General features: G+C 24.8%; 1 protein-coding gene across 4 annotated transcripts in view; it reads right to left on the reverse strand.

Annotated features, from left to right (window-relative positions):
• Positions 1–27,656, reverse strand: part of LOC132931772 (uncharacterized) — a 130,789-nt gene that overhangs the window by 60,517 nt on the left and 42,616 nt on the right. For 3 of the 4 annotated variants that reach the window (XR_009662777.1, XM_060997759.1, XM_060997761.1), the window contains 23 exons: positions 25,622–25,675; positions 24,185–24,256; positions 22,897–22,962; positions 22,297–22,359; positions 21,766–21,837; positions 20,624–20,668; positions 20,287–20,343; positions 19,917–19,973; positions 19,704–19,763; positions 14,483–14,539; positions 14,368–14,400; positions 13,673–13,711; positions 13,080–13,124; positions 9,568–9,624; positions 8,142–8,186; positions 7,602–7,676; positions 6,625–6,669; positions 6,180–6,236; positions 4,237–4,281; positions 3,694–3,750; positions 3,508–3,549; positions 2,828–2,887; positions 2,188–2,232 (listed from right to left, as the gene is read on the reverse strand). Coding sequence is in view for 3 of the 4 variants with exons in the window: in XM_060997759.1 (XP_060853742.1) it covers positions 2,188–2,232; positions 2,828–2,887; positions 3,508–3,549; positions 3,694–3,750; positions 4,237–4,281; positions 6,180–6,236; positions 6,625–6,669; positions 7,602–7,676; positions 8,142–8,186; positions 9,568–9,624; positions 13,080–13,124; positions 13,673–13,711; positions 14,368–14,400; positions 14,483–14,539; positions 19,704–19,763; positions 19,917–19,973; positions 20,287–20,343; positions 20,624–20,668; positions 21,766–21,837; positions 22,297–22,359; positions 22,897–22,962; positions 24,185–24,256; positions 25,622–25,675 (1,248 nt within the window). In the remaining variant the exon portion in view is untranslated. The remainder of the gene's footprint in view (positions 1–2,187; positions 2,233–2,827; positions 2,888–3,507; positions 3,550–3,693; positions 3,751–4,236; positions 4,282–6,179; positions 6,237–6,624; positions 6,670–7,601; positions 7,677–8,141; positions 8,187–9,567; positions 9,625–13,079; positions 13,125–13,672; positions 13,712–14,367; positions 14,401–14,482; positions 14,540–19,703; positions 19,764–19,916; positions 19,974–20,286; positions 20,344–20,623; positions 20,669–21,765; positions 21,838–22,296; positions 22,360–22,896; positions 22,963–24,184; positions 24,257–25,621; positions 25,676–27,656) is intronic. The other variant, XM_060997760.1, reaches the window with a different exon arrangement.

The raw sequence follows: 27,656 nt of genomic DNA on the forward strand, positions 1-27,656 counted from the left end.
ATTTTTTTCATCATATTTTTTATATTGGATTTCTCTGATTTTCTAACTATATAATATAAAATATATAACTATGATCTTGGATTTCAAAATAGTCGTAACAAATATGATATGTATTAATAAGCTTGCTACACATAACGATTTTATTTCAAAACAATGTTCAGTGTAGTATAGGTAAACTATTTTATTTTTTAATTTAATACATCGGTTGCGGTGACCTACTTTAAAACGAGGAATATATTTATATTGACTTAATATTTTATTTTAATTATATATTATATATTACTAACTGTACCCGTACAGCGTTGCTCGTGAAAAGAATCGAAAATCAAATATCCTTTAAACTTTTATTTTTATCATTAAACATTATAATATGTATTGAATAAAAAAAATGTTATTGCCTAGTGTCAATAAGAAAATTGGTGCTAATTTTTATCTTTTTATTTTTTAATCTATGAAGCGTAAAAATTAGCGTTCGTGTATTGAAATTTTGAAGTATAATTATGTATGGATAAAAAATTAAAAATTATGTCAGTATTTTTATAATAGTTAAGAGATTTAAAAAATTTCATTATAAACGACGATGTCGAATTTTTCCAAATTGGGGGCAAAAATTTACAGATTTAATTTAGGTGTCACGCGAGAAAAAGCATGACTGCGTGAATAACATTGAACACTTAGATAAATTTCAGCAACGTTAAGTGTTTGTCCACACATTTTATTGATTGTCATTCTGGGTAATGCGGAATTGGTTCCCGGGTCAAATAAAGTGTACGAATTGGTTCTCAAAAAATTTACTTCCAGTATACAACTGTTCGAATTGGTTCCCAAATAAAATTACTTATCACTAAGTATTTATAGAACTGTTATAAAAAGTTTATAAATATAATTTTATATCTAATTGTATCTAGTAGTAATTGTTTAGTTTCACTTAATTATTATTATTGACAAATATAATACTGACCAATATTTTTAACCATACCTAGGTATTATAGATAGTGTTTGAAATATTGTATACATCTATGATAATTCTATACAGTCCTGAGTTTGTATAAAATGGGAAGGAAATTGTTGCTGGTTGAATATGTCATAATATAATTTGAAAAGTTTATTTAACAATATTGTTTTATCATGAAAGCTTGCGGGAAACAATTCTTATGTTACTTGTAGACAACCTGAGAACCAATTCAACAATTGAGAACAAACTCATAGTTGTCCGTCATTCAAAATGCTAATTCAATTGAAAATTGAATACGTTAAAATTGAAAAGGTAAATCTTAGGGTATAATTGGTATTCTTGGTATTAAAACAATTTCTCCAGTATGATGCACTCAATCAATAAATTTCTCAACTTTTTGATTTGTAGTCTTGTGTTCTTTTTTTATACAAAAAAAAAAAAAAAAATAAAAATAATAAGTAAAAAAATGGGCATATAATGTATCGTGGTTCGACTTGAGACACTCTCAACTAAATCATATCAAAGTGCTACTGCGCAAGAGGGTTTTAAATAAATGCCAGTAATTTCATTGCTATTGAAACCTAACCTACGTCTCTGAGGCACAAGTTTGATGGTTTAGTAGAATGCTATTAATCAAGTTATACAAATAAATTATACACATAAATATTCTTCGGTTAATTGCCTATCAAACAATTAAAACCGTATCGAGAACCATTCAACCGTTTTGTAGTTTATCCGCAACAAAAAAAGCAATTTCATTTTATACTACGTATATATTGATCTAATATCTCTATTAGATATGTAAAATATATTATTTTTTTATTATTTCATTGGAGAAATTTATTTTTTTGTACTTTGCTATTTTTCTGTTGGATTAATTATCTTCTTCATTATTTCTGAACTTTTTTTTTGTGGAAAATTACCAAGGTGTATTGTGTTTATTTTAAACTGTACACAATATTCTTGTGAATTGTTCAAACTACATTGCATTAACATTATTCACGGATAAATAAATTCATATTGTGTAATCAGCTTAAGGTTTAAATATAATGTAAAGTATAATATTTTATAAGTATAAATTAAATAAATATATTTTGGTTCAACTACGTTAAATTTTCAACACATAGATTTGAGATATTACATGTTTAGGAATGTTATATGTGAATTAAATATATTTTTACAAAATAATTTTTTTATTGAAATGATAAATATTTTTGTATTTAACAAATTACTTGAAATTAATAAATTGAACTCCTTTTCTGACATTGCGATTGATTCTGAAAATTAAATTTCATTAAATTTATGACTTTAACAATATATTTATGTATAACACGAGATAATAATATAACAAAATACGCATAAATCGAATTCGTTTATTAAAATAATAATGGCGTGGATACTGGATGGTAATAAAAATAAATTGAGCGGTCTCGTAGCCGAGACATAACTTTAATTGAATTAGATTAATTATTATTAATTATGTACATGAGTGTTGGTCTCTGAGTAAATTTCGGTTAAGGTGTTTTACTAGACTGTTCGAGAGTGTTTGGATAATTGCCATAAGATAATGAAATTTGATTGAAAATTGAGTTTGAATAAAATTGTATAGGTAGTAACTAGTAATTTTGTACCCATAGTTTAAAAAATCATTTCCCAACCATTATGGCAATATATTAATTTTTTGTTGTCTGTTAAAAAAGGTTCTCATTGTTAACATAACTTGTCGTCCCAATAATATAATAATTTACGTTTTCATAAACTAACCTGGGAATTTAATATATAAAAATATAACACAATACATAATGATATCATAATTATTTTAAACAGTTAATATTCGTATTATTTATATTAAAATATTTTAAAGCGTATTACTTGCGAACTTCAATCTGGAGCAGAATTTTTTATAGTCATTTTCACCACGTTTGGGAAATTCTGAAATAATTCAAAAATGTTAATGAATATTAATTTTTTCTTCTGCAACAGTAAATATATAGACAATTATTTTTATTTGATGTCGTTATTAAAGGTAGGATGATTTTTGGAAAGCGTGATCCACTATTATAAATGAGAAATAAAAACAATTGCTTTTTCTGTCATAAAAATAAAACTTATTTCGACTTAGTATAATATACTAGATAATAGGTATTTATATAATAATAATTAATAATGTTAGATCAATTATTATTTTCCGATTTTTACCTTATGGTTATTAATTCATTTACTCAAGTTTAATAACAGCTGTAGATAGTTAAACAACTTATAATAACACGCAATACATCATTAATACCTATTTAGGGATTTTTATTAAAACGGATTGTACAGCGAACAATTAAGCACAATATGACTATGAAGAAGCAATTATTTAGGTCAACATCTTTAGTATCGTAAAATTATTAAAAAAATAACATGATTATTTAACGTGAAAATTTTGTATAACTTTGGACTTACATAATATTATAATGTATAATATTATTTGTATTTTATATCTTATATATGACCTAACTGTATAAAGCCACTACTAATTAGTAATGATTATTTTCAAATGTACTTACGATCATTATAAAAATTAAATGTTTGTGTAATCATTGGCATTCCTACAGTTATGTCATAAACGATTTGGTTAAAATAGATTCCGATATAATACAAATTAATAAAATATGAACAATTATTAAAGAAATATTATATTCATATAATATTCATTTGGATAAAATATTACCACTGTCACCGGCAATACTTACCCAAATCGTTCATAATTTTCGAAAATTCTGAAAATGTACTACAAACTTTTGGATAAACTGAAAATAGTGATTATTTTTTAATTATTATTATTGGATCTGCTTATATAAGTATAACATCTATAAATAATATAATATCCATAATATCAATCATAGACTGTGCTATTAATTAACGGGTTTCCCACTCATTTCCATCAATCCATCTACATAATTATCTTGTCTCACGTTTACTTATTAATTATTATGCTATTATGTATGTAGATTATAAATAAAGTTTTATCCAATAAAATATATTTATTTCATACTCGAGAAGATTATGTGAAAATGAACAAATTCTTCATGTTAGAGCGCACAAGTTTACAAATTAGGTATTATTGATTAAGTATAGTATTATAATTTTAATCAATGAAACAACAATTAAATATGATACATCAAATATTATAAATCAAAATACGTAAAAAAATTTAATTTAATATACTTAAGTTATTAAAATTATTTAATAGGTATATTGTAAAAACTTAAAACTATTGTTAATCATTTACTCACTGCATTTTAAACGTTCAATATCATCAGGTGTATACAAATCCGTCGCTAAAATCAAAAGTAACGCCGTAATGATAGTAACTCATATCATTTAATAAATTACATATTATTAAAATATATTATCTAAATTGTATGTACATTCAGATTAAAGATGGTTTATAGAATGTTTATATGGTTATGGTTATTGGTCTATATAGTATATTAGGGTGGCCATTCATCCCAGATTTCCGGGACGTTATGGGAACTCATGTCCCGGTGTCTCGAAAAACTTTTTCGGGACAAGGTGTTGTTATCGGAATTAGCTATCAACATAATAATGTCCCGGATTTGAAATTCTTTTTTAACACATTTTTTTAAAAAATATTTGTTATAAATAATCACATACAAATACGCATATAGATGTTCAGTATCGGGATATTTTAGCTCATACTAAGACAAGATGGCTAACATTATCACCTGCTATCGATCGAATTATTTTAATGTTCAATATGGTTCAAAGTCATATTTTCTTTCGCAAGACTCAAATCCTAAGATATTAGTTGATTTTTTAAAAATGATAAGTCCCTGTTGTACCTATATGCAATTTAAACAAAGTATTCTCAGTGTTTAATAATTATATACAAAAAATTAAAGGGGAATACATTTCTGTGTACGAGTTGATATATATATGTTATGGGTAAAGTACAAAATACGGTTAGTGTACATATTACCCGGGTATAATTGAACCATTTTAAGTGTTTGATGCGTTGGTCATGTTGTAACGACGTTATCAGTTTACGATTATAGTAATACAAATACTTTATCCACAGCACACCGCATAATGTATAAATTGATTGGATAATACATATTTAAGGTGGATAATGTATACATTACACTATTCATATGGATAAGTTTCACATTACCCGGGTAATATGTACACTAACCGTTTTTGGACCTTACCCGTAACATATATATCAAATAGTTTAATTAATAATTTTGAAAACAGAAAGAATGAATTATTATTAACAGTGAAATGGAAAATATGATAAAAATACTCGGAGAAGAAATATGCTTAATTAAAAAAAATAGTTTGATACAGGAAGTCAAATATATATTTTGATTCGTGTATAAAATGTATGTCACTATGAAGTACAAGTTTCAATTAGTTTTTGTTAAAAATAAAAGTATGTTTTCTATTTCTATAATTGTAATACTTAATGATTAATACTTCTAATGAAATCAACAAGTAAAAAATGTTAAAATAAAAATATTAAGTAGTTATGGTTAGATAGGACGATTAGGTCAAGATAGAATTTATTGTCCCGGATTTTTTTTAATAAACGTGAAATTTTTTAAGAGAACATACAATTTTATCGATGAAAATTTTATTGTTCACAATCAGAAATAAATGTTAAGATCACTATATAGACGTATGATATTTATGTAAAATCGTATCTATAGTAAGTTGTTTTCTTGATGAATATATAGATATTTGTAGACATTTTAGAATAGCTTAATGGTATTATTATACGTAAATTAACTTAAGTGTATTAATTGTATTGATGTTTGAAAAACAAATTGTTCGTGAAATACGAAATGTGATTTCGTCGTGAGAATATAAAATTACCAATTTGGTTAATATAGAGAAAAATAAAATGATAATAAATGAAATATCGGTTTAAAAATTAATATTATAAATAATAATGCCTAGCATATATATGATGATACTAATTTGATTTTTAATGTTTTTTTTCATCATTCCATCCCCTTAACGTATTGGATTATTAATTTTTTTCTATTTTCTATTATTTACTTACAAATATTAAGTTTTTAGAGTAGGCACAATTATTTAGTGGAGGTAATCAACTACGGCTTTAACTTATTGTGTATATTGACATTAAAAATATATTATACAAATACAAATTATAATAATAGTAATTATTCTTTGACTAAAATATTCTACTCACAGGCATCTGCTATTCTTGTTTTATAATCCGAAATGGTTTCAAATCTTTTAGGAATACCTGATAAAAAAATATTCATATATACACTATAAATACTAGTAATTATTTACGTTGAATATAATATCATAATTATCTAAGTTTAGAACTATATGGTTGTTAAAGATTTAAGAAACATCGTTTTTACATTAGATAAAACATATTGTTTGTACTTAACTTAAATAAGTAAAAAACTTAAAACTTTTATAATGACATACGTTATTACTAATATATTCAAACAATAAAAAATATAATATACTATGCATTTATTTGTCAATGGCTTTTATAATAATTATACATTATTATTATTATATTATTATACATATCGTTTCATGTTTGATACATTACATTTGATCAATTAATATTATTAACTTGATAAAATATTATTTTTATAAAATGGCTTAGGACTTACGGAACTTAAACTGATCAAACTGATCTTGGGTCATAATCAATATATCTAAAACGATAACAATTTTGAATAAATAATACAACAAGACAGATATTTACAACAATACTTGAATATTAATATTTTAAATATAAAATACGCTTCTTGTTTCTAAGGAAAGATTTATAAATGGCAGTCGTATTAAGTATAAACAATATTTTTGTAGGAAGGTACTAACTCGAATTAAGATATTATGTATTTCCAAAAAGTTATAGTGAAGTGATTACTAAATTAACTCAATTCTTGTCATGCTCTAGCAAACTTTTATTAACACTCACAGTGAACATTAGATGGTGTCGTGATTTCATGAAATAAATTATATAATTCTGATAATAATACAACTTATAATCTAAGGCAAAATAAACAATAATTTATTTACTGTTTATTTAACCATGCTATTAAATACTCGACTTTAAGACCAATCCAAGTCTTTCTCTTCCAATCCATATATCCTAGACAAATTACTGGAGCACCATGGTACATAACCAACAATACTCTACATAAGATTTACAAATCCTAACAGCTAACGAAGTAGCAATCCGTCGCTACAAAAAATTGCATTCCAAACTCTACTCAAACCAAAACCCACTAATCTCTCGTATGTCATCAATCATCATTCCCAAAAACCCACTAAGAAGAGTTAAAAGAAAATTACCAAGAGACACCTTTATATAAGTTATAATAATAATAAAGAAATGGTTCCCTTCTGAACCCATCTTAATTAGGAAGGTTGCTACTGTCATCTGTCAACTACTGTTGCTGAACTGTTCCCTTTCTCAAGTCATTCAAGCCCCATTTTATATTATATTTCCATATCATTTAATTTTTAATCCATATTTTGTATATATTGTAAATTAACCTTTTTCGATAAATAAAATTTAAAAAAAATTAGTACCCTAATAGAATATTTTACAATAAACTATAAAAATGGTTATGAATACTACTTTTGGGGAAATAGGTTCCGTTTTTTATTCTTGTTATGTAATCATCGAAATTATTGTCAAGCAAGTGTGGATAGGCTGAAAATAAAAACATAATTAAATTCCTGAATTTAACGAGGTACATATAGTAATTTGAATAAATATTCTGCCAGGGAATTTTTTCTTAAATAGGATTTAAGTTAAATAAAATACTGGAAAGATTATAGTAATTTTTTTTACTATAATACTATATTAAATGGTAAATTGATGTTTTCAGAAAAAAATAGCATTTTTAAAATCTATTGCACCTTTTAAATTGAAAAATAAAATTGTATTTGTTTAGAATAAAACTGTGCACAATATTTAAAGAACTATACGAATTTATATTTAAAAGTTTTCATACTATGTATTATCAGCATCTATGAAATTTATATATAGGTATTTATGTTTTATCATAACATATTATCCATAAAATATAATATTATTTTATTGATTAGAATAACTAGGTTCACTTATAATTAATCATTAATAATTTAATCACTTCATTTCAAAATATAAATTTACCACTCTTTAACATCTTGAAATAATCTGATGAAACTAGTTGTAGCCCTATGTATAAAAATAAGGATTTAAAAGCTCATGTTAAACAATATTTAAAATAATAATCAAATATTTTGGTAAAAATAAATAGATAAAGTAACAGTTTTGAGTCGATTATTGAGAAAATATATGTTGTATATTAATGTGGGGACTGGGGAGGGTTATATATTATTCGTTTATATATTATCCATTATAATTCTAGGCAGTGATTAAAATTTAAACGTTTTCTAAACCAAATATGAATTAAAAAAAAATCTATTTGGGAAATCAGTGTACGAAGATATCATGATTGTTATCAATGATCTTGTATTACAGCATCATTTTCAGTATACACTTTTGCCTTATTATTTTTTTTATAATACATCACCTACAAATTAAATTTGTTGATTTATTAATAGACCAGATACAAAAAAAGTACAGTTATTTAAAATTAACAATCGTTTTCAATGTGTATTTTTAAATTCAACAATTTCGTTATTGCGTGTATTTTATACAAAAAAAAAAAATCTAAATAAGTAAAAAATAACGATACAAATTACACAAGCATGATCAACATAATCAATAGCGATGAGAACAAAAATGATCATCAAGTAATTGGAATTTATTTTTATTTTTACAATGAAAATACGATAATCAGCGATAAAGCTGTTATCGGGTAGCGAAATTATATGTAAATATCTAACAACTTATAAAATTATTATCGTAGTGTCTATTGTTTTATAACTGTAATTAGTAATTTAATCAAGATCAATATTTTTTATTATAAAATAACTATGTGCACACTATCTATTAATTTTTTTTATATAACAGTAAAGGGAAATGAATCATTTTGACAGAAAAGTCAATCGGTGGAAAAGGAAAAAGTATATTTTACTTTGCTGATGACTTGGAGTCCTGATAGCAATCCATGAGATTTGCATTAAAACGAGACTGTTTTGGAACATGATAATATGACTTTATAGGTATATTTTTATGACCGTGTAGAAATTTACTTACTAAAATTAATATTTAGTACAGTAACCACAAAATACCTAGTTAGGTGTGGTGGGTCTTTGAGATAAATTGTAATACAGAACAAATATTTATATATAACAAACGTGCTTTGACATGTTTTATAATATATTTATGTACTTATACCATAGTTAAAAATAAATACAATAATGGTGGTTCGTTATATAGGTTAGTAGGTACCTACATAATATTCACAATGCACTAAAATTAATATTGGTGTATGAAAATGTTCTTATTAAGTATTTGTAGTCCAACATAACGTAGACGATAAGAAAAAAAATTAGTCAAAGAAAAATGATCAGAATTTCCAAATCTCACAAACCAAACGGACTTATGTAATAAAATGTAAAACTACTTTTGCGTTAAATAGATTGCTTACCACGGTCTTTCATTAAGTCGTTGTATTCCTGGAATGTGTCATAATACTTTGGAAATACTGGAAAAAAATTGTTATTATTATGAAAACTGTAACATGAGCTGTATGTTGATGGTTGATTCAATTAATGTGACGACCTTATTTTAAACTTCACCTCAGTGACAAAAGTTGGTTATATCTGTAGTGGTTAGAGGTGTTACATTTTTGTACGTGATCAAGAAGTATTTTACATATTGTATTAAATGGATATATAAATCTATAAAGGTAAATCAAACTATTGCACGTACCTGTTATGTGTAATGTGTATAATGTAGATAAATAGTATGCACATTTTCAAACATAAAATTTTATATTTAAATAGCAAGTTTTCTTTCTAGTGTCTAGAATCCATGTCAATAGATAGTGAACAATAGATCGCGCGACAAATTGATAGTGTCATGCATAAGTGGGCATTTGGTTGAATTTTTAGGGGGCTATTATAATCCAATGTAAATTGACCCCGCACCCCCTTTCTATACACAAATATATTATTATAACACTCGATTTTTGGGGGGTCTGTTAAAATACTTGAGGGGTTAAGCCCCCCCAACTGATGACCGCCAATGGTATCATATGAGGTTTTTTTAATTCCGATTTTTCACAAATAAACGTTAGCAAATTGTTCAATAATTAAAATAATAATAAATTATAGGCTTTCACAAATAAACAATGTCAATAATTAAAATAATACCTAGTACCTAATAAAAAAATCAAACTTACAGTTAAAAATTATGCGCAACCCCTTTTAAATAATTTTCTTTACTTCTATTATTATAATCGCTACATATATTTTTAAGTTTTTTTTATCAATTAATATAATTGTTTTTTTTTATGGTGGTTGATTTCCTGCGACTAACTGTTCAACTTTCAAAAGATTAACACGTTCTTCTTTTTGTAGTGCAGTAAAAAATTTTCATATTTACGGATGAATTGATGAATTTAACATTGACGATTGGCAATTGACTATTTGTGGAAAATCATAATTATGTTTGATTTTTTTTGTTAGGTAAGTACTTTTATTTTAATCATTGACAACATTGTACAATTTGTAAAAGTTGATTTTTGAAAATCTATTATTAATATTAACATAATTATTGACACTGATTATTTGTGAGAACCTGTAATTATTATTTTAATTATTGAAAAATTTGTTAACGTTTATTTATGAAATATCGGAATTAAAAAACCTCTTTACAATATCAATTGTCGCAAGTACACTATCAATTGTCGCGCTATCAATTTACCACTATCTATTGACGGTATACCTAGTGTCTAACAGTAATGACCCTAATAATATTAATAAATAAATTTATTTTTTTATTTTTTATTATATAATCTATTATCTGTTACGAATAAAATAACAAGTGAAAAAATGACTGATTACAGTATGGTTTGAATGACGAATTTAAGAAACCTTTTAGTGAAGGGTGGGACACTTTTCGACCATCCTGAAATGTCTGTTTTCGGCCAGTACTCTATTTTGGTCACAAATTTTAAAATATTCTTCACGTTTTTTTCTATTTAACTAATTATTTTATATAATAAACATATACTAATATTAATTTAAAATTTATTATTTGAAGAATGGCTATTATATTCCTCTTATTTTTTGTTTACTGACAGACAAGTCAACTGAAACATACACATTTACGCTACACTGCAGCTTTGTTAATAAATGTAATTTATTATTTTCTCCAAAATCTGTAACCGGTATTTGAGATAATAATACATGAAGCTATCGTAAAAATATGGCCAGATTCAAAAATTATTGGCTATAGATTTCATCTTATCCAATCTTAGGATATTTTTATCCAATTTTAGTCCAAAGCTTAGGATTGGTTAGTGAATAAAAAAAATGATTTTCAGACTTCGGAGATTGGATAAATTATACTTTTGGACCGTTATTTTTGAATCCAGGTCCCAGGAAATATAGAAGATTTAATGTCAGTATGTTCTGATGATAATAAATTGTAATTATACTGTGACTATTAACGGACACTTATACTAGTGGGGAAAGCATATTTTGCTATCTTCTGATTCTTCTGATTTAACCAGAACAACAAATTCATGCGAGTCTTTCCATTTATATTTTTACCAATGTTCTTGCAAGAACTTCCTTCAATTATGTATTTGTTGAATACAATAAATGAAATTCAAACAGAATCGTATGCAAATATACAAAGAGCTGATATTCCATAAGATGGAAAAGTTAGGAATTGTCAGAATAAAAATTATACCAACATGACGAAATATGAGAGAGGAAAGATTACACAAAAGAAATTCGTTAAGCGGATTTTCTACAATTATAAAAACAATTAAATATCCCTATAATTTAATTTTAATTTTTGTGTAAATTGATAATACAAAATAACTTCATATTTTTTACATTTTTACCTAATTTAATATATAAATTGTAAATTAATAATATTATTTGATTATTATATAAATAGGTAGCTTAACAGAAAAAAATCTGATGAATATTTTAAATTGGTGATCAAAATAGTGTATTGGCCAAAATGGACATTCTAAAATGGCCGAAAAGGGAAAAAGTTAATTCTGGCCAAAAACTCATCCATCCTTAGTGAAGACACTGACTATTACTTGTATACAATGAAGTGTACTTATATTTACGAAATGGTCAGTATACATTTGGGTATTATACTATTATGTTAGTAGGTCCCGACACCACATCAATTTTAATCATTTTCTAGGATTGCTAAGTACGTATATTAACGAAAGTTCTTTAATTGAAGGATATGTACAATTTTGTAAATTCAAGTTGAGTTGTCTATAAAAATGCTAGGTACATTTTAGACAGGGGAGAGAGAAAGACTGAGAGAGCGCAAAATCAATATCATATAATATAATATATAATAATTTAAATTATTGCTGTATCATAATAGTTATAAAAAAAATTAATATTTTAGTTAAGTCATTCGTACATCAGAGTGTAGTTTAGTACTTTAGTTTATTCTATAAAAGTAAATCAATATATAATATTATTTACTACATTTAAATAGTATGAACTGTTATATTTAATATTGTATAGTTATTAATAACAGCTAGCATAAGAATTCGGTTTTTTTGATATTAGGTATTTCTGTAAATTGTATAATACTTTAATAATATTATTATGTTACTATGTTAGTAATTTAGTACACTATTGTGGTGTATACCAGTTATAAAATAAGTTGTTTGTATCCTTCTGTCACCATAATACATTAAATTTATTGCTTTCAAGATAGATATTAAGAATATTCAATGTATTTAATATGGTTCCATGGGTAATTGAAAAAAAACCATACCTATAACTTTACTAAGTTATGTTATAGTAAAACGAGTCACATTCAAATAACCATTTTTAAATATCACTATTCTTTTTTATAAAAATATACAATTTACAATTTGTAGTGTAGTTTTAAGTAAATTTGCTAATATAATATAATAATAAGTGATAACAATAACATATTACATACAGTTCATTATATCTTCATAGTCGTTTTTCTCTAACGACTCTAAAACTGTAATTATAATAAATTTAATATTACATGTACTGAACGCAAATCACTATAAAAGTATATAATACCTTTAAAAGTACTCTAAAATTCATCAATTTTTCTCTTAAATTAAATGTATTTTTTATTTTTTATTTAAAATATACAAAATTATGTATTGTATCTATCCCTATTTAGAGAAATATTTTAGTCTACCGTCATTTGAGGAGGTAATATCATAATAACTAGGCACGTTTGATTATATATTACACAATACATATTGTTATCATGTAAGAGTTAATGTATTAATTGATATTTTAGTGAATTAAGTAGGTAAATTTTATTTAATATTATATTATATTTATGTGTAGGTTAGGTTAGATTAGGTTATCTCAGGACCTCAGGACCTCAAGAGCCGGTATATTCGCAAGTAAACGAGGTATTGTATATTATACAATTTTTACTAACGATCTTTAAATAATAAGAATTTTAATACTTTAGGTCTTTAACCAGTTTAACAATGATTCTATCTAGTTCAAAATATTTTTAAGAAAAAATTATATTAAACAACTTACATGATTCAAAAACGCAATAATCTTGACGCAATGGAATATCTTAAATCAAAATTGTTTATCACAATTTATTATTAGTGACATTTTTTAATGATAGTAAATTTTTGATTTATTATGAAAAACGTAATTACTTTAGTTTGTGCATGTACAATATTCAGATAATACATTAATATCAAGTATTTAAACCTCAATGTGCATGTTGTTACTTGTTATACTAAGTTAAAAATTCAAATCAAATGAGAACCAAACATACAATTCAGCCTATTTGGCGTTAATGGAAAATCACAACTTTCAAATAAAACTTACTACATTGAACGGATTACTATAATATTTTGTGATTATATTGTAAAATTATAAACTACTAAGAAAATCATAAATAAATATTATTATAAGAAAAATTTTTTTTTCTTTTTACAATTTTATTGTTTATAGTTCTAATAGTTGTTAATTATGTATCTATCTAATTACATTTTTGAATTTTACTTAGTTTATGGTTATCATTTTTACGATTTAAAATTGACTAAATTCATTATTTATTTACATAAAAAGTAATATTACTACACACTTATATATAATTAGTATTATGCCTAATATTAACACTATAATGGGTTTTATTTGAAGCTATAATTATATCTGGCGTTTTCTCACAATTCAATAATTTTCATTGGAAAAAATAATCTAAAAATATTAAAACTTACGCATTTTTTCTAAAAGTACACTCTTGTTGAGCGCTATTTGCAAAAAAAAACATAATTTAAAATATATTATAAATATCATACGTAATATTGTCTTTGAATGTTTAATACAATTTACCTATCCTTTTGTATCTATCACTGTAACTATCTGGGTTATCTTGAGGTTGGATTTGAGCTAAAAACACAGTTTATAATAATGTAAAATATTGTAACAAATTAATAATAGTAATAATATACATACATTTCATGCGAAAAAAATATTGTATACATATGAAAATTAACAATAAACTAAAAAAAAAAATTTCTCCTCTGAAAAGCCGAATTTCCTCAGAAATAACTTAAACATAATTAAATTAGAAAAGTCGTGGATATTAATTATAAGCAATCTACATATTTGAACAGCAACAGCGATACAATATTTAATTCCAACTTTCTTTTTAAAATGTTGAACAGATATTACATTAAAGTTTTCTATGCATCGCATATTAAATGTGTGAGTTAATTTGGAAATATTATGTCTAAAATTGAATAAACCAGGTAAAGTATTATTAAAATATTAAAATAATAATAAAATATATATTTTAAGTTTAAGATATACGAGATATACTACATTTGCTTTAGTAATAAAAATTTAATTAAGCTATTTAAGGTAATCTTTAGCCTATAAATATGTGAGTCATATGCCAGTCCCCGAACACATATCTATAGCTGACTATGGATTGCACTAATGACAAACATAGTTAATTTAATGTAAGTGTTAAAAATAAATTTATTTCATTAAAAACATAAAAAAAATATTGCAAAGAGTTAGTTTAATTATTAATATGATTATTCCATCTTAATTTATCATCAATTGTTATACCTACCCAAATATATAATAGTACTTGTCCTAATATTATACAGCTTTTACAAATACTATTATAGTTTGACGAGTGAAACATATTTTGTGACATGTGTTAATAAGTTTAGAGTTATTCTTATAATAGATAGATTTTGACTAATTAATATTTAATTTAACTATAATAAGTTATTGTCGAACAGTCTTTTACTTGTTTTATGATAACATAAGTGTTTTCATACAAAGGATCTATATTTTTGTCAGAAAATAATGTTACGGTATACACTAACACACGTACACCGAGTAAAACGGTCATCGTCTAAATCAAAATCCATTGATTAAAGAAAAGTAGTATTTCAACTTACAAGTGGATCCCGCATCGGGATCGGCATACGGAAACGGACGTAATCGGTGCGGTTTCCAACAATATCAAGGTTAAGCCACGTGTGGGACGGCGCATAAATAGCCAAATAGCGGTGCACTATGTCATGATTCTTCAGTTTTATTTCATTTTCCAAACTGTCAACATCTACTGAACAATATGAAGGACGAAGACCAAAAGATCCACATCACCGCTTCCGATCTAGTCTACCGCCAGACTATTGGCAACTATCGAGGATATCCGACGACGATCACCAACACCTGTTACGCCAATAATTGCGGCATGAGACTTAACATATACCACCCGCTGCCGACTTAGAACCGGGCTTCATATCACGCCCAATACTGTCACACAACGAAAATGACCCTTATTAGGGCCATCCCACGTAGGCCGCTGGTTTAAGCTTTGCCGAGTCGGTTGCAGGTAACCGTATAGTAGTCGCTTACTTGAGTCACGCGCTAGTCGGTGGTTTACCACTCCCAGACTGTAAATACCAACACTATATCTCCATTATTGTCGAGTGTTAGAGTCACACCTCGGCCTGACAGGTGCACACTCGTTGCCTCCTGAAGTCAAAAAGATCAATAATTTGTAAACGAATTGCCTCCCGACATACCCTAAATTTTATCGTAAACGAAAAGTGTCTAGTACTAGTTGCTTCCTAATAGCCAAGTAATAAATATATAAGTGGGTCCAAACATTTTCGAACATCATGTATCAAAATAAGTTTGTAATTTCAAAGTCGTAATTTATGACTTTTTTTTTTATAATTGATACGATTATATCTATCCGACTAAACATTAAGATAATATACTCTTTTGTGTAATGTTATAAGATATAATGTAAACCAAATCTGAGCGGTTGAGCCAGATTATAGTAAATAATATAATTGGTTAAGTAACGTCTAATTGATTTACAACACTCGTTCTAGTTTTACGATATTATTTTTACAAATACTATTAAGCGATTTTAAATTGTTGCTTTTCAACTGAACTATATATTTTTAACAACGCAATGACTTAGTATACAACAATTTATTATGTATACATGAAACAAGAGTTATATTTTTGTAGTTTATGAACCACAATACTACATATTAATTGTATAATATAATAATATTTATAATTGTAGATACATATAAAATTATTAAATATTTTTTTATTGATTAATTTACTCGTATATATTATTATTCTTATCAATATAATTATTTACCTATTATTTTTATACGTGTATCTATATAATATATATACCTAAGTCTGATAATAATTTTTTAATAATAAAACATAAAATAATTTTAAAAAATTAAAAAAATTAAATAATTCTAAATAACTGAAATTGTACATAATATAAAATAGAATAATAGAGTAATAAAAATTATTTTGTTACTGTAAACTTAATTATTATATTTATAAACGTTAAACAACTCAAATATTTATTATTTAGTACATAACATTATATTAAATTAAGTATGTTATGTTAATTTTATAAATTGATCTATTTATATGGATTTTTTTTAGTGAAGTTTATGAACCACTACTTAATACTAAACGGGAGGAAACAAGGGTAAAAATTCTTAGAAGGCAACTCTAGTTATGAACTATCTGGTCATCAGAGGCAACTAGTGTATATATTAACATTTTGATATACAATAGGGATGGAAGACAATTCGTATATTTTGGGAGGCAAATAGTATGCACCAGACTTGACTGTCCCAAGCACTACCGCTAGTACCAGGTCGCTTATTTAGGCTTGGCCGGTATAGCGTCGACGTTTTACTTTACCCAAATAAATTATATAACGAATAAATACATGTAAAATATAAATGGACGTAATACCAAAACACGGCCGAATGTTGTTATTTGAGTAGATGATGTGAGTATGTGACAACTCAATTATAATATTATACTGTATCTATCGTCTACACAACTTATACTTTTTGCATTTACTGGCTAGTTTAACAAAATAACAAACCATTAATACATATTATTATATTTGTATAATATTATATAACATAGTGTCAGCTTGTACGGTGTCACTGCGATTTTTTATTTAATGTTTGTCTTTTAATTCCAACACTATTAAAATTTATAATTTATTATATTGTTCCAAGTCATCTATCTTTTGTTACATTTCATTAATTTTCCCATTTAAATATATATTTTTAGCTAACATTTTTTTCGCTAATAAGTGTTCTCTTTAAAAGTCTTAGTACAAAATCAATTTTTTTACTTTTTTGGTTTTTAATTATATAAATACGGTAATTGAAATGAAAAAAGTCTGAATTTTAGAAATTAAAAATTTTTGTTAAATAGGATTATTAAATATTTATAAAATAAAAAAAAAGTGAAGAAAGATTCATTCTCCATACCACAGCCCGTAAATCCATACCACCACTGCAACCTTTGTCTACCCGTACTACCACTAGTACCATAAGTTGTCGGGCGCAGTTTACATTATATCTTTTTAACATAGATCAAATTTCAGGTGCAGTTTACAAAAACAAAAGGTCATCTGGGCGCAGTTTACGTATGATCAATACCTTAACGTATATAATCAACTTTATCAGTATTACTTTCTTGATTTTTAATCAATTAAGTATGATTATTGAAATGGAAAAAGTCTGAATTTTTAAATCTTCTAACTAAACTAATTAGAAAAATGATAAAAAATGTAACTCAATTGTAATGAATAGGTGGGTAATTAAGCTAGCTTTAACATAAAATATTAATGAGAGGGATCCGATATCACACCCAAGTTGTATAATGATTTGAATCCACAAAAACGTCGGCGTGAACAATCCCGGAATTTCTATTTTTTAACTTTTCTCCAAAAATGTTATAGCTAAAAAGTTGGTTGATAGCTTATTAAAAAGGAATTATCAAGTAGATACAAAATGTGAGATTAAAAATGTTCATAAACATAGTTATTTTTTGCTAGATTTTCATTTAGTCTGGTAGATTACCGAAATTGGATAACGGATTTTGTTATTAGATTCACACTGTCTAGGAGAATTACTGTGAAGATTTTCAGAACTTTATCTTCAATAATTAATTCACTATAAAGCTATAAAGCTGAAAAACATAAAAAAAACCGCCCAATAAAATGTGTTTTAATTTTTGTTGAAGTTCTGTTATGACTTGTGAATTAACTATAAAAAATAAAGTTCTGAAAAGATTAAAAATCTTCACTGCACTTCACCTAGCCAATGTGAATCTAACAAGACCCCAAACAACAAAATCCGCTCTCCGGTTTCAAAGATCTACCTCACTAAATGAAAATTAAAATAAAATACATTATACATACATATTGTATACAATTAATAAATTTCTAAAAATTGAAAATCAAGAATGTTTATATGCCTATCTCTGACTTGGCAAGAGTTTTTTTTTTTTAATTTGTCATATTGGTTTCCCACAAAGTTTATAAAATTAACCAACTCTTCAAATTTGGTATCCAATAAAATTACACTTTGAATAGTTGTTTTGTTTTAGTAGCAGTATCACATTTTTATTTTATAAATTTCTTGTTTGAGTTATTTGATAATTTTTTGAAATTATTTTCATTTTAACCAGCACAACAAAAGTTTAATAACTTGTTATTACAAATGGAGCACTAAATTGAATCTTTATCGTGGACGATTATGTCTTGACATTTTGCACACTCCTTAGCAATTATGCCTAATCTCTATCATAATAAATATAAGATACTAAACAATAAAAGTTGTATAATAATAATAATAATAATGGTATTATGATAGTCGAAGCATAATGTTTTTAAATGACTAAGATGTATATTAACTAAAAATAAAACGTTTAAAGATTTTATTTTTGCTTGTTGCTTATTAAACTAATTTATTTTACAATTATTCTGTTTCATAGCTAAATTCTAATCTTATCTTCATGTGTAACTATTTTACATAATAGATTTTCAAATAGGTTTAGTGTCCTCTGCTTTTCTCTTGGTCCCTTACCATCCAATATCCATTATACGATAAATTATTATTTTTATCAAACTTTTCTCTACATAATACAATCTCTACACATTTAAGTCTTATGACTCATCTAATATAATCCTTTTAAAAAGCATAATTTAAGGATGTGTCTAGTTAAAATTACTTACCATGTTTAAAAATATTGAACAGCTGAATGTATGGATTGTTTAAAATTGTTAATTGTATGTCTGTAATTGTGTTATCGATACTTATAGTTAATAAATTATTTCATTGTATTAATAATTTATAATTTACGTAGTCAACTTTTATTACAATAAACGAGTAAAACATTACCTAATAAATATAAATATTAACTATATAGTATATTTTAATTAACTCACTATATCTCCGGAATAGATTTTCATTCTTATTTGTTGTTTCAATTTCCTTATCAAATCCTAAAATAAAAATGTTTCTATTATAGTAGGTAATATCAGATATAATACAATGTGTATTAGTATTATTACGTTATGTAATAATCTATTATTTTAAAAAATTATTGTTGTTATATTTTTATGTGAACTTTTTTTTAGATACATATATATGCTTAAAATGTTTTGTGTATTTTTATCACATCATGCTAGTACACATTAATATTCTATCAAACGCTTGAATTATAAAAAAAATTGAACAAAATTAAATATTTAAAAAAGTATTACTCAATTTTAAAACCGTAAATTCTTTCTTTGTTAATCGTTTTAATTAACTCACCATATGTCGTGAATCTTTTTAGGTAATCTTCATGTGTTTCACTTAGTTTTGGAAATCCTAAAATAAAAATGTTTCTATTGGATGCAATGTCAGAAATAACAAAATATGTATTGGTATTAAGTATTATTAACTATTATTACGTTATGTAATAATCCATTATTTTGAAAATGTATATTGTTATTACACTTTTATGTGAAATATTTTTTACATAAAATATGTGCTTAAAATGTTTCATGTATTTTTATCACATCATGCTAGTATACATTAATATTCTATCGAACGCTTGAATTATAAAAAAAAAAAAATGAACTAAATTAAATATTTAAAAAAGTATTACTCAATTTTAAATCCATAAATTCTTCCTTTGTTAATGGTTGTATAACTAGACAAGTAAAATAATATTTAAATATCTTTAATTCTATTAAGTTTTATCTAAATCATCTTTACATTTTGTTATAAAAATATCAACACACACACATGCACTCATGCACACATTGGCATGTTTTATTTTCATTATAAAAAAGTTTAATCACTTATATACTGTTCTTTAAAATATACTTTTAAAGTTTTAAATGATTGGGAGCGTTTTATTTTGTATTATTTATAAGATATAAACATTTTTGTAAAAAGGGGGTTAAGTAGATTATCATTATGCACTTTACTATGCAGCTTTAGGAGTTAACTGAGTTAAGTGTACTTCATCATTAAAATGCATCTGTTAAATTTAAATTGTATACGAAAAACAATTATAAACAATTTAAACAAAGACAGTCCATCAATCCATAATAATTATAATAATATAATATATTAAATTAATTAATCTTACTATTACTAGTTTCTACTATGTTAGGTTGCGTTATATTTTGTTAAAAACATTGCATTTGAAAATGCCATTACGTGAATAAAATATAATAATATACGTTATAGGTAAGTCTCCACAAATAACATTTTTAAATTATTACAAAAAAAAAATCAAATAAATTAATTTAAACATTTTAAACTATTATTTTTTTCAAATTTTCACAATTTTGACAAATTTTGTCAGGATTTCAACTGAAATCACTTATGAAATATTGTGACTAGGTATCTTTGATATTTTTGATTGGTGTATAAAAAATTTATAAGAAACCTTGTATTAAACTTTCAATTTTTTTTTAACTATAGTAAACAATTTTTTTCGACGGTTTTTATTTATACTGTAAAATGTTTATAAAAAACTCAGCTTCAAAATATTTTGAAATATTTTTTCATGTATATAAAATGCTTATATAAACATTTGTGAACATTTTAAGTAAAGGTTTTACCCGATACTGGGGATTTTTAATTCTGGTCTCTTAAAAATACCATCTAGATCAATTTTTTTTTATCGTAAATCATCATCATACAAAGCAATCTTTTAGTATAAATCACACGCACACACACATAAACTCACAAAAAGAAAAACAATAAGTGACAGATTAATTAACCTTATCTACTTACATGATCTGAAATTTTCAAGTTCATCAGATTCAATGTTTTCTGAATCTCTAAAATCATAATCTGAAATCAAAACTAATTTTTATCATTTATACATTTACTGTATAGTGTATATATTATAAAAATAATTATAAATATACTGATTTTAGTTATCGAACGTGATGAACGTATCCACTTTTGTTATTTTTCACGACTTTCAAGTTCTTGTAGTTTAGTTTTGTATTTTTATATCTATCGTGTATTCGTGTATTACCCCTTTCATCGACACAAATATTTACTCCTTATAAAAGGTTCAATAAATGCAATAAAACAAAGTTATTCACTCAATAATGTTAAGTTCATTCTTAATTATAGTGATACATTTTATATTTTTCAAAACGTATGTTCAATGAAAGCTGTAATATATTCTAGGATCAGTAGGGTCAAAAGTGCATACAACATAGAATATATTTTATAACTCCTAATAACCTTGATTAACTATTAAAATATCAATATATAATTAAAATCGGTTATATATATTAAAAGTTTACTTACCTTCTCGAAATACGTTTATCCTTTTTTTGTAATTTTCATAATTTTCAAATGCACATGGATGAACTAAAAAAAATTACATACAAAATTAATCATAAATACATGCATTCAAAATAATATATAAAATAATTTAAATATTCTTAAATGTGGAGTTAATGAAAAATTATAAATAAAATGGGTAAATAATAGTTAAATTTGGAGTTGAAGACTATGTGTAAATTGGAAACATACATAAAAACTAAAAACCAATGAAACGCAACAAAAATAGTTCTTGGTAGGTATTTCAACGATGAAACAAGTTAAAAAATTTTTCAAGAAATCGTCTTTGTTACGAATTATAATCGTATTTAAAACAATGGAAATAAGATAAATTACATTAAATAAGAAAATGGCAATTAAATATAATTTATACATTATGTACATTGAATAATGTAGTTAGTATTAACATAAAAAGGTGATTATGAATTTATTTTATTTTATGGTAATTTAGGATTTTCTAAACAGAACTAATTTTTTTCTTAAATTAACAACTCATTATTATAGTAGTAGCAGAATAATATGAGTATATGACATACTTATATAGGAACTCACAACGTAACTTACTAAATTTGAAAATTGTGTGCCTGGTTTTGTTAAATGCTATTACTTGTTTTTTGGCAATTTTTGACCCTAAAAATGATTTTAAAGTCGATATAGATATAATTTAATATAACGTATTAAACGTATGCTGATTTCTGTATTTATTATTTTCCATATATATGTTATGTTTTAAACATTTTTAAGAGGTTACCATGATATTCTCCTGGACTTTCGATTTGTTATATGGTAATTGGTAGTATCAACAGAATTTTTTATAGTTAACCTTTTTTTTTATATAACATGTTGATCGATATAAATATTTACTACAGTATTATAATAAACTAAAATGATTCTACAATTTCTAAAAATATACGAACAATTATAATCATATTTAAAAAAAATATTACCTTCAGGCTTTACTACAAAAAACGATTCTGAGCCGAAACGATCAGTCAGTTTATATCAAGTATATTTCATAATATATGGTTTTGATATAAAACTAATTATTTTACTTTTAGTATTTTAGCAAGTCGTTTCAATTTTTTCCGAAAATATTGCGTATGAATAAAAAATTTAATAAATACCTCTCAAAAGGAGACGAAATATTTTGAAAATTTTATCCTTAGCACAAAATGATGATTTTAAAATTTGATCTGAATCTCAAGCACCCATAGTTACACTAAAAAAATAAAATCGATTTTGTCAAAAATTAGATTTACTTGAAAATTTCCGTTGTTCTTAATTTTTTTTGTTTTTGCTTTTCTAATTTATAAAAAAAGTACTAGAAGTTTTTAATTTTAACTCCTTTAAAGTACAAACTTGATTCAAATTTCTATGAAAAACATACAACCCTCAAAGTTAACATTTTATCAACTACTTATCGTGTACTTTACATAAGCACACACACACAAAATACTTATCATTGTTAAATAATTACATTCATCGCTCCGCTCAGAATATAAAAAGGTATAAAGTAGATAACCATTTTGTTATATATAATAGTGTTACGTCATAAAAGTTACTTTTTAATATTAATTTTGTAACGGTAATTTTTAATTTGCGTAACGTTACTACTCCAACTCTGTTGATAGTTTTGTAATACGTATACTTTATAACAATATTAAAAAACTAAATATGCTTAGGTAGCTATTAATACAGAATACAGATATTTAGGTATACATATATATTTTTGTATTTTATTTAAACATAGTATGAAACTGATTTTTTATACTGAATTGAAGAAAATTAGAAATTTACTTATTATGTTAGGTATGCTTTAAAAGTATAAACAAAATAATTATTAAAAAGTTACCAATAAAAAATAAAGAATCCTTCTGATGTAAGATGGGATCATCTTTATAGTTTTGAATTTGTTTCTGAGAACCTATAAATAACAAGTTTTTTAGTTTATTAATTCTACATAAAGTCATAAATTATGTGTTTTCATTTTTATAGACGATAGGTGTATCATACACGCCGTTCTAAACTTACGTAAATTTTAAAATTGTAATAAATTAGTCAATTGTAATAAATGTATCAACTTATACGTATAAATATAAATGTAATAACATATTTATATAAGAACGATTAAATAAGACCTTGCCAATGTGTGAACCTGAAAATATACTTAATCTTTTATAATAATAAGCTTAAGCGTATAACATTGACTAAAAAAGGTGATATTTAGTAGTGGATAATATTATTAACGGGGACCATATTCATAACATAGTCATAACTCATAACTAGGACTAGGGTTTCTATGCATTTGCATGTTTTTTTCTTTAGTCCAAATAGATTGGTTGTCAGTTATGTCCACGATTTGGCTTATTCTTGATTAAATAGTACAATTTTTTTTTGCATATCTTTGCATATTTTGAACATAATGCACATAATTGCATATATATAAATTGTTGAGTATCTTGTTAATTTTAACTGGTATTTATTTAATAAAAGTCTATAATTAATAGTTTATTTGTCGAATTATCGAAAATATACTACTTAATTAAACTAAAATGAACTTAATACTAAAGAAGAATAAGAGATTTAAAACCTTTCTAAAAATGTCTAACATTATAAACGGTGATTATAAAACAGAAGAAAAATATGTTAATATTAAGTTCTTGTACTTTAAATCCGAGACAAATCACGTCATTTAAATATGCTCCAACACATCATTTGATGTGGAAAGCAGTTTCAGCCAATATAAATTTTCGATATAATTACCGGTCGTTCACATTTTAATATTACTGATAAAGTAATAACCCACTCAACACTTATTGTACAGTAGAGCGGCAATCACTTATCCATCTTATATAATATACATATTACATATATATATATATATATATATTTAATAAAATATTATTAACCTGAAAATCTAACATTCGATATGTATGTTGTAGTTTGGGTATTATATTTAAATACACCATAAAATAAAAAATAGTTTATTATTTTATACAATATATATAATAATATTAAATATAATTAAATATTAAAAAAAAAAATAAAAATATATTTCCGTATCATAGGCGCAATTTAGGGGAGCTCAAGTATGTTAAGCACCCTTCTCCCCAATTTTGAAATTAGCACCCTCAAATTGTTTCATGTTATTTTAGATTTTAATAGCAACAGATATCCATAACGATAAGATAACATCATATAAAAATAGAGGTGCTCCAGCACACTCTGGTTATTTGATAAATTGCGCCCCTGTTCCGTATTCTAGATAAAATATAAGATAATCAATTACTTTCCAGCAATTCAAAATACGTTTCATAATCTTTTTCGAATTCTCTCGGAACGGCTGAAAAAATAAATATATAATTATGTTACGATAACGTACGTTTAATAAATTCATTATTTTGAAATATTTTTTTTTAAATCGTCTCTTAAATAGTTCAATGTAGTAAGTTATTAATATTAATTATGTAATAATATCCACATTTGAAACAGAGTGATTTACGAAGCATGTTCAACCCTATTTTTTCTTTTAACAATGACCAATTCTGATTTTTCATATTTTCAGTGTAATAGTGAACTCGTATATTTATGTCAATATTTTAAATTTTTTAGATTTTTATACCAAATAGTCTTCTAGTCTTCTGTGTAAACCAACTTGATTAATGTTGTTATAAAATGTATAATTAATTTTAATTACAACTGAAATCTTTATTATTTTTATTATTATTTATAATTTTATTCTATATTATTGTCTTTGGGTACTTTGCAAAATTAACTAATTCTTCTTCTTAATGTTATATTTGTTATATATATTGTTGTCTGTATTTTTTGTATGATCTATGCGTTGTTCACTGTTGTTGTTATGAATTTTTGTCGTTCTTGTCTTCCTGCTACGGAAGAGGATATTTTTCACTACCATTTAATTTTACTTTTTGTTATTCTGTCGTTGAATCTTAGTTGAGACATCACCTTTATTTTTCTGGTTTATTATCATTATTTGTATAGCTAGAGCTAATGTGTAATGGTTTAATATAATCGATTCGAATTCAAATACATTTTTAAATATTAGTCCCCTTCTAAGTATTCACACCCAATGTAGGCACTTATCTCAAGATATTTGTCAATTTTGAAGCAATATTGGAAGTCTTCAACATTATTTTGTTTGAGTTGATCCCTCGTATTTATTTTTATTGTTTCAATTTTATCGAATCGTTGTTTTTTAGAAATAAAAGCCACAAGGAGCAACGTCTGACGAGTGGTGAAGATGACATATCACTATAATTTATATACCATCTAAAAATTTGTTGATTGAGTGGGATTTGTTGTGGTTCGTTGTCATGGTGTAAAAACCACGATCAAGCACCACACTTTTTCAAATAGCCAATTCGAATTTTTTCTCGCAATTTAATTAAAAAATGTTTATAGTATTAAGTCTAATAAATCATTTTACCAGTTAAAAATAATTCATAATAAACTAGCTCTTTAAAATGAAATAAAAGTTATTAACATCGGGTCTTGGTGATGTTACTGATCTCCACTGTGATGGTTGTCAATCTTCCCATTTCTTCATCTTCAAATGCTTTTTTAATTATTTCAAAAGTTTCTACCGCTGATTTATCGAGTTTAACATAAAGCATAATACAAACACGCACACATGACAAAAACAACAGATAAAACAAAAGTAAACGAATTTAATAAATTGTCACTCTTAAAAAAATATATATATAATATAATATATTAACTCTTGGCTTGAAAAGTGTGATTGAGTGTTATCTTTATTTTTATTTAATGCGAGTATATTTCCAATACATTTATTTTTAGTGAAAATATAAATTTAGTCTCAATGCTGTTACAATTATAAAGGAACACTCAATAACTACGTGATATCTGAAATCGTATTTAATCAACGCATAAGTTCCATATATAGTTCTTGATTACTTTGTAGTTCAGTCTCTAAAACTGTTTAATCTTTATGAATATTTTGAATTTTGAAGTATGTATATTTTTTATGATTTTTGCTGTATAATGAATTTTTATTTTGAAAACTATTTAAAAAATGACATAAATTAATCCAATAAGACATTATCCTATAAGTTTCCTTCAGTTTATATTTTATTTTATTAGTGTGGTTTAATCTCCACAACCTAAACTCTAGTTATAACAAACTAATGTGGTTATGTAGGTATCTTAAGTTCTTTACAACCACCAACAATAGATTTCAAATATAAATGTATAGTATATAAAAATTATTTTTAACAACTCATTTGGATCGTCGGAATAAAGTATTACAAAAATATAATCACAATAGTTAGGATTTAAATAAT

This window comes from Rhopalosiphum padi, chromosome 1 (assembly GCF_020882245.1).
Source record: "Rhopalosiphum padi isolate XX-2018 chromosome 1, ASM2088224v1, whole genome shotgun sequence".
Taxonomy (NCBI): domain Eukaryota; kingdom Metazoa; phylum Arthropoda; class Insecta; order Hemiptera; family Aphididae; genus Rhopalosiphum; species Rhopalosiphum padi.